Source organism: Dendrobium catenatum, unplaced genomic scaffold, assembly GCF_001605985.2.
Source record: "Dendrobium catenatum unplaced genomic scaffold, ASM160598v2 original_scaffold_209636, whole genome shotgun sequence".
NCBI classification, from domain to species: domain Eukaryota; kingdom Viridiplantae; phylum Streptophyta; class Magnoliopsida; order Asparagales; family Orchidaceae; genus Dendrobium; species Dendrobium catenatum.
Window position 1 is genome coordinate 598,823 of NW_021528048.1, and position 18,895 is coordinate 617,717.

An 18,895-nucleotide genomic window follows, 5' to 3' on the forward strand; every position below is an offset into this window, starting at 1 on the left:
CTAATCAAATTTACATTCTTAATCTCTTGAACACTACTATCACTAATAGAATTCAAATCACGCTCTTCTAAATACATAGATGATCCTAATCCTAAACTAACTCCAAAAGTATCCAATTTCTTAGATATAGTAACTACCCGAGCAATCAAAATAGATAAGGCATCTAATTCATAAACTTCAACTATTTTCTTAGGATTCATCCTGTTAGAAGGCCATTGGAAATTATTTGAATCATTTTCTCAATTAATTCATAGGTTTCTTGAAATGACTTAGACATTAAAGATCATTTAGCTACAACATTAATAATCGACCTAAGGGATCCTACTAGTCCATTATAAAAAGTCTAAATAACCAATCAATCTGGTTAAGTATAGTGAGGGCATTTCTTAAGTATTTCTTTATTTTTTTTCAACTTTTATAAATTAACTCACTTTCAAACTGAGCAAAAGATGTGCTGTCATTCTTAAGCTTGATAGTTTTTAAAGGTAGAAAATATTTAGCTAGGAATTTATTTGTCAACTCATTCCAAGTGGTTATGAGCCTAGGGGTAAAGAATTCAACCACATCTTAACTTTATCCCTTAGCAAAAATTGAAACAAATGAAGCCTAATAGCACCATCGTTGATACCATTATACTTGAATGTTGCACATATTTCTAAGAAGCTAGCTAAGTGTAGGTTGGAATTCTCAACAGAAGTTTCCTTATATTGAAAATTTTAAACCATCTAAATTATGACAAGTTTCAGCTCAAAATTATTTGCTCGGATAGTAGGTTTATTGATACTCCGGTGGATTCCAATTACCATAGGATTGACATACTTCCTAAGAGGTCTAGGGTGGTCCTGATCTTCAATTGGTTCAATCATTCCTAAATCTTTTTTTTTTAGATTTTTTAATTTTTGTAAGGGTCCTCTCAAATTCTAAGTCAAACAGTAAGGGCTTCTTACTAGATCTAGTACACATGCAACAATAATACAAAAATTAAATAATAGAAAATAAAACTAATTAAACATGTAAAGATTTTTCTTTTTCAAAATTTTTAAAATAAAAATAATAATAGGATACAAGATATAAATAGCAACCAGTTCAACATTATAGCTTAACTTGCAATACGCACATTACTTCCTCATCAATGATGCCAAGAACTTGATGTGCAGATACATGATATGCACATGTGTGGTGCTACAAATGATTCTACATGCTATGCTTTGGGTTGAAATATGATTAAATTTTCTTTTATATGAATCACCAACTAACTACATAAGTGCACATATCGATCAAGTAATAAAGTGATATCATAGTGTCATTCTCACGAGAAAATATTATAATAATATGCATGTAAACTAGTATTGCCTACTACAACTAAAATACTGGCCTTACTGAACAAAAATCAAAATTTAATTTTTTCATCATAGTGAATTACAAAATAAAAGATAAAATACTAGATAATAAAAATATTTTGGACTAATGAATATGAACTACCAAGTTTTTCTAATAAGACTCATCTATTGATGTGGATCAGAGCATATGCATCTCTAGATCTTTATCTAGCTTGTAGGAATGTAAATTGATGTTTATGACCTTCCTTTAATGTTTATATCTTCATAGAACCTACAAGGTTAAAAATCCTATGCCTAGGCATGCAAACATTCCATTTAAATGCTCCTATTTGTTCCAAAATTCCTCCGTCGAGATAATATATTACACTAATTCTTAACAACACACATGATTTTTATAATAGATTAGATACTAAGGAGGGTGAAAAATATATGTATAAGCTAGCTAAACAAAGAGATAGGACTAGAAAAGATTTAGTTTAACTAAAGTGTATTAAGGATGAAGATCAAAAAGAGCTTTTATTAAAAAAGAATATTCAACAAAGGTGAATGAGAAATTTTGCCAAACTTTTTAAAATTATTTTGAAGACTAAAAAGATGTCAGATGAGTGGAGAATGAGTGTGTTGATTTTTATTATTAAGAATAAAAGTGATGCACAAGATTGTGCAAATTATAGAAGAATTAAATTAATGTGTCATACTTTAAAATTATGGGAGAGAGTTGTGAAGCCTAGGTTGTGGCATGACACTAATGTTTCTCAAAATCAATTTGGATTCATGCCATGTAGGTCTACTATGGAAGCTATACATTTATTGAGAGATTTGATGGAGAAGTATAGAGAGAATAAGGAGGACCTACATATGATTTTTATTGATTTAGTAAAGCATATGACAAAATTCCAAGAGAAGTGCTATGGAGAGTTCTACATAAGAAAGGGGTTAATAATCCTAAAAAAAAAGCTTATATTCAAGTCATTAAGGATATGTATGCATGAGCTATTATTTGTGTTCAAACACAAGGTGATTTGACCAAGTATTTTCCTATTTCAGTTGGATTACATCAAGGATTAGCCTTAAGCCTATATCTTTTTGCTTTAGTCTTAGATGTTCTGACCAGACATTTGCAAGAGGTTGTAACATGGTCTATGCTTTTTGCTGATGATATTCTTCTTGTTGATAAGACTAGAGATGGAGTAGTGATTGGACTGACCTGGCACGATTTATGACTAAACCGGTGCATCTTTTGACTAAATTGATGCGACTCCTCGTTTCTGCAACTACAACCCGCTCGACTCAATATAGCTCATAATGAACAAATATTAATATAATGCATAATATAAATTCAACTTATTTGTGGAAAGCATTAGATGAGAGTTTAATTGAGAGTTTTTTTTCCTCTGCAAAGCTATTTTCTTTTCTTTAGCTTCAAACAAAATAGATTCCATTGCATTATGCTAACCACCTAATTCGATTTTTAATATTATAGCTAGCTTGATTAGATAACTATGAATGTTTTTACTACAAAAAATGTGCCATTAAAAATGTATAATATTGCTTACTAATACGCCAAAATTATTTTTTAATATTTTATATTTATTTTGATTATGCCAATTGATTTAATTATATATATAAAGCTTTCTTTTATTTTACAAAAAAAAATAATGAGAAAATTTGTTAAAAAAAATCTTAATATAAATTGCAATATAATAAACATCGAACATTTAATCTACTTTGCATTTCAATAATCAAAACACTACTGCATTCTAATATATATTAAAATCATAATACAACAACATTTAATTTGGTGCAAAAAAACTAACCTTTGATAATCTCAGAATAAAGCCCTACTCCCCCAGTTTCTTAGCAAAGCCTCAATCAAATTTCTGATGCCTTCAGTTGAGTTAGGTGCGGAAATTGGACATAGAGGTACGTCCGGACTCTAATAAAATGTTGACACGTGGAATGAACATGTTGTATTTATTTTTTTACTTTATATATTTAATATATATGCAGACTTTTAAACCAAACGCATCAAAAGCGCACTAAAAAAGCAGTCAAAGCACAACTAAAGTGTTAGTAAAACGCAGGTAAAACACACAAAAAAACGCAACCAAAGTGCACCCAACGTATCAAATTTTAAGTGAATGTCCGGACGTATCTTTACGTCCAGTCTCCGCACCAAATAATTTTCGGAAATTGGGTGCTTCTTTATATCACCGGAAGGAATCAATAAAGATTAAAGCTTACATGATTAGATACAACTACAGAAACAAACATCCTTTCTGGTACAGAGTATTTTCCCTTACATAACACACCAACGCCATGGCTATATGCCCATTTTATTCATACTAAAATATATAGAATCAAGCTTCCACTCACAGAAATATCACTCTCATCTTATATTTTATTTTGTTTCTGGCAGATAAACAAGAATCTAAGCTTCGTTGATCTTTCCTACAGTGAATTTGAGCTGGTCCAGGAATTTGCCTCAATCCAGTCGAATGCAATTGGGCTAAGGAAAGAATCAGGGATGCCGAAAGAACTAACCAAAGCCAGGGCATGAGGCCTCACATTGCTACAGAGCTTCATCACTTCTTTCCTGACAGCAGCAGCATTGCTGAGTGATAAGTACCCATATCGAAGGAATGATGCATCCTCTTCAATACAAATCAAAGCATACATGGATCTTAGTAGCTCCAACACATCCTGAAAAAGGTTTAAATTTTCAGTAACAATGGTTCATCAAAACATTTAGCCTGCTATGGATCAATCTATTATTATCACCTTCAATGGACCGGTGGCGGATTTCACTTCTTCGACAAGTTGTTGCAGTATGGTTCGTTCGGTGAAGGCCCTCGCGAGGTCTTCGGCAAGTTGATAGCTCTAACATTTAAGGAAAGCACGATAAAGTTGATTAAGGTTTCATTTGGGACGACTTTCTTTCTGCTTCTTAAAGCAGCTTTTTGATATAATAATCTTAATTTTTGTACTAAAAAGCTGCTTTATGAAGCAGTAAGAAAGCCGTCTCGAATGAAGGCTAAATTGAGTAATAACACTGTTAATGAAGCAGAACTTGTAAATAAGAATGATGTTTACCAAAAGGATAGCGGTTTCTCTACTTTTTCCCTGTTGTTGATACTGGTAGACTTCACTAGCATAGCGGTTCAGCAGATCTCTCTCTCGTAAGCAGAAAACATCATTCTAACACACAGGGAATCAACATAAATTGTCTGAAAAGATTCATTTTGACTATTTGGGAATAAAATCAAAATACTACCTGGAATTGAATGCTTCTAAGTGCAGAGCTAGTCAGATTTGCTGGAATAACAGGGCAAGGACTATTCATGTGTTCTAATCCTAACCCTTTAAATGGTTGTTTCTTCTTTTGAGCTGATAAATATTCTGATAGTAGTGCTTTGCTAACCTGATTGCATTAAATAATTTATAGCTGATTGATAATTCAAAGCATATTAGAACAAAATTACATTCATAGTACCTGCTGCATGAGTACATTGTTGTCTCCCTCAAAAGTTGACTGCACATCAAATTCACCTATTGATATCCCAATACGGTTTTCTGTCTTCAATCCTTGTCCACCACATGCTTCACGACACTCCTAATATCATAGAATACACTATTAAATTTCAAAATAAAATTCTTAGAATATATGATGATCAGCCTAAAGTTCCACTAACCTGAAGTGTCTTCATGTTTTGCCAGGTAAACGTTGCTTTATAAGCACTGGAATATATATGTAATATTTTGGTTGTATCTGGAGATCTTTTTACATAAATCTTCTTCAGATTATAGGCAGCAATGCTCATTGCACATCTGCAAAAGGAACATATGACGAATGGATCAAGACATTTAAATCTCATAGCCGTTGTATAAAGAAAAATAATATTTAACTTGCCATTAATGATGAAAAAAAAAATTAAAGACATCAAATAGATAAGATTGGTAGATGATGGAATGACACAAAATGTTATTCTTCAAAGAATAAAAGAAATGATTACGCCTTTGCAATGAGAGGAAGAAGGCGCCGCTGATGACTAGGATAATCAAGTAGCAAAACCTCCGGTTCATTCGATGAAAGAGAAAATGCTCGTCTAGTGAGACCATATCTCACAGCAATTGCTAAAGCCATCTGAAAGAAGAAGAAGAAAACATATAAAATATATGCAGGTCTTGGATGTCAACATTGATTCAGCAAACTAATTGCATAAAAACAAGCAATGACAAAATAGATATAGAACAAACCTTAGATATATAAACTGCATTAACAGCAATGTTTACGCGACCAGATGTCAATGGAGCCAAGAAAGCTGCAAATCTCTGGTATTGATGAAAATAAAAAAATGACAAAAGATGACCAAAAAGTTGTTTGGAGTTCAACAAAAATGCTCAGATTTATCAATAGAAACTGAAAGCTATTAAGTATCATTACCTGATCTGGATCTTTTATTGCACTTACATACTGTCCATCAGGCAGAACATCAGCAACGGAGTTCAGCAAGTTCTCCCGAGGAACTCGAAAATTATCAAACCTAGATAAACTTAGATTTCTGAGATGATTGTACACAACGTATTGACAAGATTAAACAATACCAGAGAAGTATTCCTAAAATAGTACCAGATTCGACCATTATCAACTCCATTCAAACCAATCTTATGGCCGCAATCAGCTATGCGAAGATTTGGCATTATATTTCCATTTGCATCCCTGATCTGACCTATGAATGCATGGACACCTTGACTGGTACCATTAATATGGAGTTGAGAGAAGATTATTGTGTGGGTAGCATGCTGAAAACAGTCCACGAAAGATTTATGAGCTCTAAGCTGCAAGCTCATAAAATGAAAATTACCAATATATATTTATTTACCTTCGCAGCACCACCAATCCAGTACTTCTGAGCTGATTCACAAGGACTATTAATGATGAATTCTTGTGTGTTTTTGTCAAAGGTAGCAATTGTCTCAATGCCACGTACCTGGAGATCAGAACAAAAGTAAGTTGAAAATACCTCTGGAACATTATTAAACCAAGTGATAGGATAAAGCTCCGCTTACATTGCTTCCATGCCCCAACTCAGTCATGGCAAAACAACCCTTGATTAGAAAGTTTTCACTCTCCCTTAAAAACTTATCATGGTGACGTTTAGTGCCAAAAAACTGAATTGCCGGACCCCTGTTGTCAAAATAAAATATAGTCGTAAATCAAATTGAGACTGTAGATAATGCACTAAAACACTCCGTAGTATTGCTGCACAAAAGAAGAACTAGATTGACAGAAAGATGTATGATGCAGCTCTTTTAACTAGCTAATAGTATCTGCCTGCTTTTTAATACATGTTTGCGTAATTTAATCACCACAAGTTGTGTATTAGTGAGCAGTAGTGAATGTAAATGTATTTACCAATATACTCCAGTTTTACTTGTAAATGAGATGGATGTAGTACTTTGACAACTTTTTGAATACAATATCATTGTTATCCCAAACAGAATTATTCTCTGTTTTCCTTCGCTTGTGCAGCTATGCCATTTTAGTATTGGAGCATGATGGCAGATTTTGACAAGAACCCAACCGGCAATGCCGTTCCAGACTGTAAAACTTGTGCAAGACGTCAAGTCTCATTGAACCATGGGAATTCTTGACTTGGGAATTCCAACAGTTTTTGATGGAGGTGAGACACAAACTTCATGTAATCCACAATAGTAGCAATATGCCCCTTGCAACTACACGGGCGAGCTTGACAAACATGCCAACACCAGTCAATGTGATATACTGGTCCCTCCTAGACTGGTCATTGGGCCGGTCATTCCTGGACCAGCCAGGAATTACGTGAGGCGGAACAATAGATGAGACGGAACAGGCAGTCGCTTGGAAGAAATCTTGCCCCTTGGGGTGGGGCCCGGGGGGATTTTCAAATGTGGAGGGGGGTGTCTAGGAGGGAAAAAGGGGTTGGGAGAGGGGTGTTTGGGAATTGCTAGTGTGATTGTTTGTTTTAAGTAAGTTGTTTATCCTAGGATTCAGTTCATGCTTTGTTTTGCTGAATTTGGGAGTTTCTTAGGTTCAAAGTGCTCTAGCCAACAACCAGTGATTTGGGAGAGCCAGATCTTCCTCTCCAATTGAAGATCCAACTATATCTTGCTATTTTTCTTCATATATTTTGCAATAAAAAGAGTATTTGTGTATTCTTCTCCCAATTTTCCCTGGGTTTGTTTTCTGCTTTTGCTGCAATTGCATTTCAGCCAAGGGATTGGAAAATTTTTGTATCCATTTTCTATCAAATTGTTATCAGGGTTGTGTCCTGGGCTGAAATATAAGTCTTCCTCGCTTATTTCTGCTACATTTTTTTCTCTCCAATCTCACTGTTTTTTGCTATTTGGAGATCAGATTCACATCAAAGTTATTTTATGTTATTGGAGCCTAAATTCAGATACCTATGGTAGGAAGAAAGGTAGAAGCGTTGGAAGGAGAGAGCAGACAACTGAGATCGGAGTTCGATAAAAACAAATTTCAAAATTAGAAACTCAAATTGTATCCATCCATGAGAACATTGATGGGAAGTTTGCTATCATGGAGGAGATGATGAGAAAGATGCTCGAGGTCCAAATCAAAATGGCGTCGTCGAAATCAAGGGGAGAAGTCGGCGGCTAAGGAAGTGGGGAAAACCCTAATTCAATAAGCCGAAGGAAAATTAGGAGGTGAAAATTTTGGAGGGAGAAGAGAGAATGCCTCTCCTAGAGCCTATTCCTAGGGAGGAGTCGGGTAGAGGGTATGGGGAGAGTCGGGCGGTTGGGCATGAGCGAAGATATGCTGAATTTGAAAGGAGAGGGATAACTTATGGTCTGAAGGGTGTTGAATTTGAAAGGAGAGAAGCTGAATTTGAAAGGAGAGGGGATAATTATGATCGAAGAGGTATTAATTTGAAAGAAAAAAGGGGGATTTTGACGAAGAGTTTGGGTACAAGCGTAGAAGAAATGATTGGGACATTTGGGGGGCTACCCCCTTGGGGAGTAGGAAATTATGGGGGAAACAGGGGGAACGGAGTAGACCTGAGGGTGAGAAAGCTGAAGATGCCTATTTTTGAGAAAGAGGATGCACATAGGTGAATCTACAGGATGGAAAGACACTTTATCATCAATAGGTTTATAGAGGAGGAGATACTGATGACGACCGAGATGTGTTTGGAGGGGAAAGTGTTGACATGGTGCCAATGGATGGATATGAGCCGGTCCATATAAACCTGGAGGTAGTTTAAAGACTGCTTGTTGGAATGTTTTTGAACTAGTAGGAGAGGTGACTTGTACCAAAAGTTTTTCGCTATGCTCTAACATAGGAGAGGATAGTGTGGTGGACTGGTGGACTATCAAGAGTAGTTTGAAGAGCTGGCCAGCCGGCAAGACCGGCTTTCAGAGACTGTACTGAAAGGAAACTTTATGAAAGGGCTCAAACCCGAGATTCGGGCTGCAGTAAGAGTGATGAGACATCGTGATTTGGGAGGGGTTATGGAGCTATCCCAATTAGAGGAGGATCAGAGGCACTTGGAGAGAGAGGCTGCAAACAACAGCTTAGGAGATTCGTGCAGCTTGATCACTACCATTTTGGCATCCAAGGAGCCGACACCGGGTATTCTTAGGGAAACCCCAAAGGAGAAGATTGTAAGAGGGAGACATGAGAAAAACTTTAGTATGCTCACAGAACCAGAGTTACAGGAGAAGATGACAAAGGGATTGTCAGATGTCATGAGAGGCATACACCAAGGCAAAAATGTAAAGACCGAACTCTTCAGGTTCTCACCGTTTGTGATGACAAGGAAATCGAGGGAGCCGTATGAGAGGATGAAACAACAATTTCCGTCTTTCCACCTTATGGACAAGGTGGGTCTTTGGAAGGGCGTATTGACAAACCGGTCCCTCCTGGACTGATCATAGGGCCAGTTCTTACTATACCGGCCAGAGTTCTTACTAGACCGGCCAGAAATTATATAAGGCTGGTGAGGCAGAACAGGCAGCCGCTTGGACGAAATCCAACACCATGGGGTGGGGACCTAGGGATTTTCAAATGTGGAGGGGGCGGCTAGGAGGGAAAAAGGGGTTGGGAGAGGGTTGTTTGGGAACTTCTTGTGTGATAGTTTGTTTTAAGTACGTTGTTTACCCTAGGGTTGAGTTTATGCTTTGTTTTGCTGAATTGGGAGTTTATTTGGTTGAGAGGGCTCTAGCCTGTGTCTAGGGATTTAGGAGAGCAAGATCTTCCTCTTCAATTGAAGATCCAACTGTATCTTGTTGTTTTTCTTCATATATCTTGCAATAAAAAGTGTATTTGTGTGTTCTTCTCCCTATTTTCCCTGGGATTGTTTTCTGCTTTTGCTAAAATTGCATTTCAGCCAAGGGATTGGGAAATTCCTGCATCCACTTACTATCATGATGCTACTTGATTGGAATGAGATTTGAGGAGATCCTAAAGACTTGATTCAAATTTATGCACAGGCCTTCTGGCATCCCACAAGGATTGGCAAAGACGTGGGGTATTTTCCAATTTTGAATTGTATGAAGAACCCCAAATCGAGCAGGTACATTCAAGACCGTTGCCTAGGGGTATTTAGGGTAAAAAGTCAATATTCCCATCTTTAGCTAGCATTTTGTTAGACCGGTCCAGGCGGTCTAGGCGGGACCGGATCACGGGCTAGAATCGCGAAAACAGGCGGAGAAAGCTTCCGCCTGGGCGGAAGCCGCGCGTGACGCACGCTTTGCGGGACGGTTTTTGGAAGGTTTTTGAATGGATTTTAGGAGGGAAATTGATTGTAGGGATTGTTTAGGAAATTCCTTTTGAATTGTATGCATTAAATAGTAGATTTTCCTAGGTTTTGAGCATCTTGAATTTGGCTGAAATTTGAGATCTCGTAGATTTAGTTTTTCTTTGGGCTCTAGCGGCGTCTAGAGATTTGGGAGAGATCGATCCTCCTCTCGAATTGAGGATCAATTGTATCTTGCTCTTTTATTCATCGTTTAAGTGGAATACAAGTCTTTTTTTAGAGTTTTCTCTCGTATTCTCCCGAGCAAGTGATGTTTTCCTGCTGTGGACAGCCATTTGGCTGCTGTTGGTTCGCCGATTTTGGATAGGTTGCTTGTGAATACAAGCACTTCCTATCAAATTGGTATCAGAGCATCGATTTGGGACCATCGGCGGCTGAAAACCTGAAATTTCAGCGGGTTTTTGGCATTCGGAGGAAGATTTCTTTTGATTCGTAGAAAGAAAAATGGCTGGAAAGAAGATCGAAGTCCTAGAAGGCGAATTTGGCCAATTAAAAGCAGATTTGGAGGAAAAATTCCTTGAAATCACCGCCAATAATGAAAGGTTGGAAGGGAGGTTCGCGGTGCTGAATTTGAAGGTATTCAGCGTCGAGGTGATGATGTTGAAGGGAGGAGAGGTGAGTATGAAGAGGGGTTAGAGTATATTCGTCGGAGGGACGATCGGGACAATTGGGGAACGCTTCCTCTGAGGGGAATGGGAGGCTATGGAGGATACCGGGGAGATCCCAAGGTGAGGAAATTGAAGATGCCCGTTTTCGAGGGGGAAGACGGCCATGGCTGGATTTACAAGGTGGAGCGTTACTTTGCGGTCAATGGGTTGACAGAGGATGAGAAGCTAACGGCGGCAGGATTGTGTCTGGAAGGAAAGGCTTTGGCATGGTATCAGTGGCGTGATAGGAGGGAGCCTATCAGGAACTGGAGGGAATTCAAAAACTGCATAATAGAACGTTTCCAAACCGACCGGGGAGGAGATTTCTATGAGCAGTTCTTTGCTCTTGTGCAGGAGGGATCAGTAGAAGACTACCGTGATCGGTTCGAGCACCTGGCTAGTAGGGTGGAGCGATTATCAGATAGCGTATTGGAGGGGAATTTCATGAAGGGGTTGAAGGCAGAGATCCGAGCGGCAGTTAAAGTTCTGATGCCTAGTGACTTGGAGGAGGCAATGAAGTTGGCACAGCTGGTAGAAAATCAGAATAACCTGGAGAAGGGAGCTAGGAGCAGCAGCTCAGGAGGCTCTTACAAGACTACGACCACTCTTTTAGCACAAAAGGGGCCTGCATCAGTCAACAATAATGAGATCACCAGGGAGAAGCCAATAGGAGGATGGAGTGGGGATAACTTCAAGAAGCTCACTGAGACAGAATTACAGGAGAAGAGGGCAAAAGGGCTTTGTTTCAGATGTGACGAGAGGTATACGCCGGGGCACAGGTGTAAGGACCGAACTCTTCAAGTTCTTACTGTTTGTGATGAAGAAGGAATGGAGGGTGTCGTCTTTCCACCTTGCGGACAAGGTGGATGTTTGGGAGGGGAGTATTGTTAGACCGGTCCAATGGACCGGTCCAGCCGGTCCAGGCGGGACCGGTTCACGGGCCAGAATCGCGAAAACAGGCGGAAGCCGCGCGTGACGCACGCTTTGCGGGACGGTTTTTGGAAGGTTTTTGAATGGATTTTAGGAGGGAAATTGATTGTAGGGATTTTTTAGGAAATTCCTTTTGAATTGTATGCATTAAATAGTAGATTTTCCTAGGTTTTGAGCATCTTGAATTTGGCTGAAATTTGAGATCTCGTAGATTTAGGTTTTCTTTGGGCTCTAGCGGCGTCTAGAGATTTGGGAGAGATAGATCCTCCTCTCGAATTGAGGATCAATTGTATCTTGCTCTTTTATTCATCGTTTAAGTGGAATACAAGTCTTTTTTTAGAGTTTTCTCTCGTATTCTCCCGAGCAAGTGCTGTTTTCCTGCTGTAAACAGCAGAAATCTGCTGTTTTCCTGCTGTGGACAGCCATTTGGCTGCTGTTGGTTCGCCGATTTTGGATAGGTTGCTTGTGAATACAAGCACTTCCTATCACATTTATACATTGAAAATTGTCTTGATAGGAAATAAGCTGCTGAAGCCTTCTTTGAATATGTGGACATTCCCTTGAAAAAATAAATATAGTACATAGCTTTTTGATTGAAAGGAGCAGTAGCTTGGTGGACTAAAATCATACAAACTCGTTAATGGGAAGGACACAATCACATAAAGAATTTGATTCGAGTGAAGCAATTGTTGAGGATACACTTCTTATCTTCCAATTATGAACAAATATTATACTTATAATACCAACACTTTACATAGAAACCAAATTGTTAGCGCTTACATTAAGGAATTTTACTCTTCAGTGCAAGAAACAACGTTAACTAAAAAGACAAACAATTTGTCACTCGCTACATGGATGATCGAAAAGAGTCCATACAAGATAAAATAGAGATAAATACCGTTTCTTTGCTATACCAAGTGGTGAACTTGACTATAAAGTAAAGTTGAAATAGTCATGCACAGCATGGAACACCTCCAAGCACAGTAACTTATGTGAATAACTATGGGATAACTACAGGAGTAATAATCCTAATTCCAATATGAGTGCCAAATAGAGCTCCCTTCAAACCCAATCACTAGGTACCATAGCTCCAGCTCCTGTGCACACCAGATTGATAGGAAAAAACTAGAGCCAACCATGACAATATATACTACTGATCAGATCATCGAAATATATTTTTTTGTTTTCAACCAGGTCATAGGTCCAATGAGTGTCCAAATAAGAAGCAATTACAACTTATGGATGGAGAAGGTGAGGAAAAGAAATAAAATTTGCTTTTGCTTGTGGAAGAAGAGTGTGAAAATGAGGCGAGAGATGATGAAGAATTTCTTTCTAATATACTCGAGAAGTGTAAAAACCCAAAATTTTGAAAATGAAAATTTTGAATTTTTGTTTGAACTGGAGCACAATGACAGTAATCTTTTTAGCGCTGCGACGTTAGGCCTAGAGTGCAGCGGTGCGAGAAAATGTCACCGCTACATTAAAATCTATGTTTGTACAACAATTCTGGATTTGACATGCAGCACTACCCATTAAAAATTATTTTTATATAATATTTTTCCACTCATCATCTCTCATTTCCCCCTACCACCATCAGCTTGCTGAACAAGGGAGAGAAGGGGAGAAGGGAGGAGAGAGAAAGGGAGAAAGCCGCATTTTGACCACCGAATCATTTCGCCGCTTTTACGAAAATTTCTTAGATTATAGTAGGTGATTTTAATCCTATCTTTGTTTTAAAAGATTTTGATTTTGACAGTTAAATTTTCCTTAAAACTAATTTTACTGTATTTTCCCTGAATTTATTGAACTTTTATCACATAACTTTTGTAAGTTATCATGCGAACTATCATGGATATTTTTACTACAATATTTATAAATTTCACCAGATAAAATAAAAGTTATTGAATTTTGTATGACTTATATTGTACATAAATTGAGTATTTTTATTTAAGCATACTGTTAATAGAAGCATTCAAAAGAAAAATAGGTATATGATTCGGTAATAGATGATCGTTATTACTGTTATAATAATTTGTGTGAAAAAGTAAAAGTTGATTTCACTAACATTGGCTGGAGACTAACTGACTTGTGCATGACGGTGGTTCGATAAGCTTTCCTTTAAATAGTGTGGTTTGGTGTTATCCTCTACTGATTCACGTGATTCACTGATTCGGAGTTGTAAGGAGACAATTACTGTATTGATCATCAAAGTGTGACTCTTTACTGAGTAAACGAGATACTGATACAGACTACTGCTTACTGGAAAAACACTACTTAAACCAAGACTTCTTACTTAATTAGTGTGACAATTGAAATGTAAGTTATTGATTCATTGTTACTGCTACTGTATGATTTTACTGTTATTATTTGCTGATTTATTGTCATTGTACGTATTTACTATTACCGCATAGCTTTGGTATTACTGCCACCGATTTTACTAATGACACTATACTAATACTGTTATCGATACAGATATCGATACTATTTGATACTACTGTTGATTGACTGTGTTAATATTGAGCATGTGATTAAGATATTGATTTTATATTAATATAGAATAACTAACTGGATAACATGTGTATATCATTACAAAGTTTTATTATATTGATATGATTCTGATAGTCCTTATTGATGATTTGATTTTATCACTTTATACAATTTCATTACTAATTAATAGTACTGAGAAGACAAATGCTTTATCGATTCGACACCCGTTTTGGTTTAAAGGTTTCCTCACCATACTATATTACTAGCTTCCGTACTATATTGTTTTATTAGCTACAGACTTTACTGCTACTGTATGTGTGTTTTACTATTTCTGCACTGATTTCCTAATAATATGATTATTACTGCTATAAATTGACTAACAACGTCAATATTATTTTTTTATCATGCTTTGAGTTAATTGTAGGAATGGAAGAATTGTTGAGGTTTTTAGTTCATTATACATGGTTAAATGATTTCAATTCAGGGCAATAGAGCAGGAGTGTGAAATTGATCATGATCCTTCAAATTCAGGTTCTTGTTATTGTAGCTATTTTTTTGTACTCATGATAATATAGTAATTATATAATTGTATAAATCTTGAATAGTGTACATGATTTTTTGGGAGATAAATACAAATGTATATATTGATATTTTGATCGATAGTTTTATTTCCGCTAATATTTATATAGATAAAAGAATTAAGTAGCTCTGATTGTTGTATATTAAAAAAATAAAAGAATAATTATTCCCAATTAGATTCTTGGGCATCACAAAAAGACTCCAAAGGTTTCATTTGAGTTTTAAAATTGTGAACATGGAGTTTAATTTAATAGAAATAGATCTATTGGTGGGATTGTGAAATCAGGTGATCAATCATTAAGAAGAGTGCATGTTTTAGATAAATTGGGTCTATTATTCAAAGCAATGGTGAAATAGAAAGGGATGTTATTACTAGAATTCAAGTTGGATGGCTAAAGTGGAGGAATGCATCAGGCCTGCAGTGTGATAGAAAAGTAGCCCTCAAATTTAAGGAAAAATCATATAAAATGGTTGTGAGACTTGCAATACTTTATAGCGCAAAATATTAGACATTAAAAGAGAAGTATAAATTTAAGTATAGTATTACAGAGATGAGGATGCTAAGGTGGATGAGTGGCTTTACACTAAGAGATAGAATGCAAAATGAGTATATACAAGAAAATGTTGTAGTTTCAATGTTAGATAAGATTAGAGTGAGTTGCCTTAGATGGTTTAATTATATAAAACGCCAGCCTTTTGATGATCTTGTTAGGAGAGTAAATGTATTAAATCTGACCTATGTTAAAAAAGGTAAAGGCAGACATAAAAAAAAATTATTAGAAAGTATTAAAAATTACCTTTGTTATTAGATTTAAATAAGAATTTAACTCTTAATATGACACATGGATAACAAGATTCATTTAGTCAACCCCATATAGTGGGATAAAAGCTTGTTGTTGATGTGTACTTAAGAAGATTCTAATTGCACCAAGATAGCCGATGAAAACTCAACGACAATCCATTTTATGCACCAAATGTACCATCAATAGGAAGGTTTGTCAGTTGCTAACTAATAATGGGTGTACGAAGAATATGGTCTCGCAAAAGGGAGCTAAGACCTTGCAACTTCAAACTATCAAACAACCACATCCATAGAGGATTAGCTGGGCAAAAAAGGAATTGAGTGTTGGTTATTGATATGTGCAATTTTTCTTTTTCCATAGGCAAACATTTTAAATACAAAGTGTTGTGAGACGTATTGGACATCTAATTATTATGCCAACTTGTTATGGGTGGCCTTGGCAATTCTACATTAGAGCATGTTACGAATATTAGGCAAATTCATGTCTTTTGAGTGGTAAGTGAAGAAGATATGTCTACTTCCGTCACCAAAGTTGACATGATTCCCCATAGTTGAGAAGGCTAAATTCAATAGTGTGTTTGAATTCGAGCTCCTCATCAAATACAAGAGCAATCCCAACTCTTTGTTATAGTATCAAATGAATAGCCACAACAAAATGAAATTAAGGCACCCAATGAGATCCAAGAATTATTACAAAAATTTAAGGATGCTTAGCCATACAAGCTACTCAAACAATTACCTCCAATTAGGGGTGTAAGTGAGCCGAGCCGGCTCGAACTCGACTCCTTAACGAGCTCGCGAGCCGAGCTTATCGAGCTTCGAGCTCGAGCTTACAATCGAGCTCGTATGATAAACGAGCTCGAATTCGAGCTCAACCCGACTCGACTCGAAAGCTTATCAAGCTACTCGATATATATATATATATATATTTATAGAACAATTTATTTTTTATGCCAACTTTAATATATTATTAGATAAGTAGACAAAAATTTATCATTTTGATTTTACGCAATTTTCTCATTTTGAAGTTTACGCCTCAAAATGCTTTGAGGCATATGCCTTGCCTCACGAATGAAAAACGCCTCAATACCCTATTATGCAATTTTAAACATTGGCATTACGTATCGGAGCGCCCTAATACTGAATGACAGAAAGTGAAGCACCACAGCTGTCTAGATACGACGCTGTGGTGGAGCAAGATAGAGGTTCAAACTTCGCAGTGCTGCAAGACGAATAGGATGATTTTCTTTCTTGTTTTTCTGAAGGGTTGCATCCCTTCGGTTATTTACTTAGTTTTCTCTTATATTTTGAGTGTGTAAACATTGAGAACGGTGTATGTGAGAAGAGAAACAAGGAGAGAGCGAGAGAGAAGATAGATTTGTACTTATTTATTCCAATTTTCATAGTGGATTTCTTGGTGCGGTGTGACTTCGTGATTTTTTCCTTAATTTGGGTTTTTCCACGTTAACGTTAAATCTTGGTGTCCTTTCCTTTCCGTTACTTTTACTTTCTTGTTTGTTTCATCCCAGCGTTTTACTCTCTCGTCCCCAACACATCAATCTCTGAAAACCAGATAATGCCACAGAAATTCAGCAGACTATAAACATAAGAAAGATTCTCGACTTAACCTATAGAATGTAGAAAAAAAAAAAAAACAAGGCGAAATTACAGCTCACCAGAGAAAGAAATGCACACCAAGCTTGACAATCAGCGAATGATCGTATAACCCTAGGCACTCGTTCATAGCAAGCTTCCTCATCTCCAAATCCACCCCCGAGCCAGTCAGCCACCCATCAAACACCCCGCGCTCAAGAAGAAACTGGATTCTCCTCATCGTCATCTCTCTCTGCTGCTCCATCGATTGATTGTAATCCGGAACTACAAACACCCGGTTTCCGCCTCGCCGTCGCGGGCAGAACAGCGAGCTCTCTTCCATGAGCCGGAAAAGCCAATCCCTCGCCTCCACGTCATGCCCGTCCAAGAGCAGCCGCAATTCCCTAGTTTCGAAACTCACCTTCTCGGAGCTCTCCGGCGGCGAATAACTAATACAAGGCGTTAGCACGAGCGGCGGCGACCCGTACCCCGGAGCCTCGCCGAGATGCCGGCTGATGATGGCGGCCCAACGAGAGACACGCTCGGAAGCAGAAGAGGAGGCCGAGAGGTCCATCTCCAAATTGCTGGGGCTACTATGCCGGAAAATCGGAAGCTAGAAGAACAAAGGCAAGTCCGGCGTTGAACAGAGACGCGGTTTTTTTATTGATTCTTAAAGCAAGCTGTTCAGAATTAAATTTAAAAATTTGTATTAAAAGCTGCTTTAAGAAGCATAAAAAAATTATCCTAAAAATAGCTTTATATAAAAATTAAAAATAAAAAAAAAATTGTTTTAAGAAGCAATATAAAAAAACTGTACGTCTTTCTTTCTGCTTCTTAAGACTGATGACTAGTATAAAAATTAAAATTTTTTACTAAAATGTTGCGTTAAGAACCAATAAGAAAGCCGTCTTAGTTTTGGAGGTAGAAGAACAAAAAAAATTAAGCTAATAAATAGTTTCAGCACACTAAATTCTGAAAATTATGTTTTTTTTTTAATTTACATAAAATACAATTTTATTTTATTTTATTTATATATCTAAAATATAAAACATTAATATTACATGTGTACCACCTATATACAATTTTAATATTATATATACAACTCTTTTATTTTATTCCTATCACTCCTATCATCCTTTAAACTTTAATATTTCATTTCATGCACACATATTTATTTTATGTGCGGTAGATATGTAATATTAATTGTTAAATATGTAAATAGCATGAAATATAGTGGCATGGATGTAAATCCCTTTTTTGGGTACGTTTAAGCCAATTAACACGTGTTTAAAAAATTGATTAGCAGCCTAAAATCAAACTTGTTCATTGAGTTTGTGTTTGATTTGTGGAGATTGAGATTTAATTTTAATTTTAAATAATTAGTCGAATTTATTTCTTTTGTAGGGAGCGAAATAAATATTAAAATTAGCAGGAGTAGAAAATATATAAAATTTAAAAAGAAGGGAACTAATTAAATTTTTGAACCGCATTTAAAATGTGCAAATTTATTTGAAGAATTCGCGCTTTTTTATATTACATATCTATATGTTCCTTCTGCAAATTTATTTTTTTTAAACCGCTTCTTCTAAATTTCGGCAATTTATTTTAATTTCAAATATATATCTGATATGTCATCCAAAAATTGTCGGGCATGAATCTCGAGGCAAACATTAAGTTGGAAATTTCAAAAATTAAATC

General features: G+C 36.5%; 1 protein-coding gene across 1 annotated transcript; it reads right to left on the minus strand.

Moving 5' to 3' along the window:
- Window positions 1-3,523: 3,523 nt before the first annotated feature.
- On the minus strand, window positions 3,524-17,863 carry LOC110094404 (acyl-coenzyme A oxidase 3, peroxisomal). Its single transcript, XM_020819634.2, has 13 exons — window positions 17,281-17,863; window positions 6,411-6,528; window positions 6,224-6,331; window positions 5,971-6,143; window positions 5,785-5,884; window positions 5,598-5,672; window positions 5,354-5,484; window positions 5,033-5,168; window positions 4,834-4,953; window positions 4,615-4,761; window positions 4,434-4,538; window positions 4,122-4,220; window positions 3,524-4,043 (listed from the first exon to the last, which is right to left on the minus strand). The coding sequence occupies exons 1-13, from the start codon at window positions 17,769-17,771 to the stop codon at window positions 3,792-3,794; spliced, it is 2,055 nt and encodes a 684-aa protein (XP_020675293.1). The 5' UTR covers window positions 17,772-17,863; the 3' UTR covers window positions 3,524-3,791.
- Window positions 17,864-18,895: the final 1,032 nt, after the last annotated feature.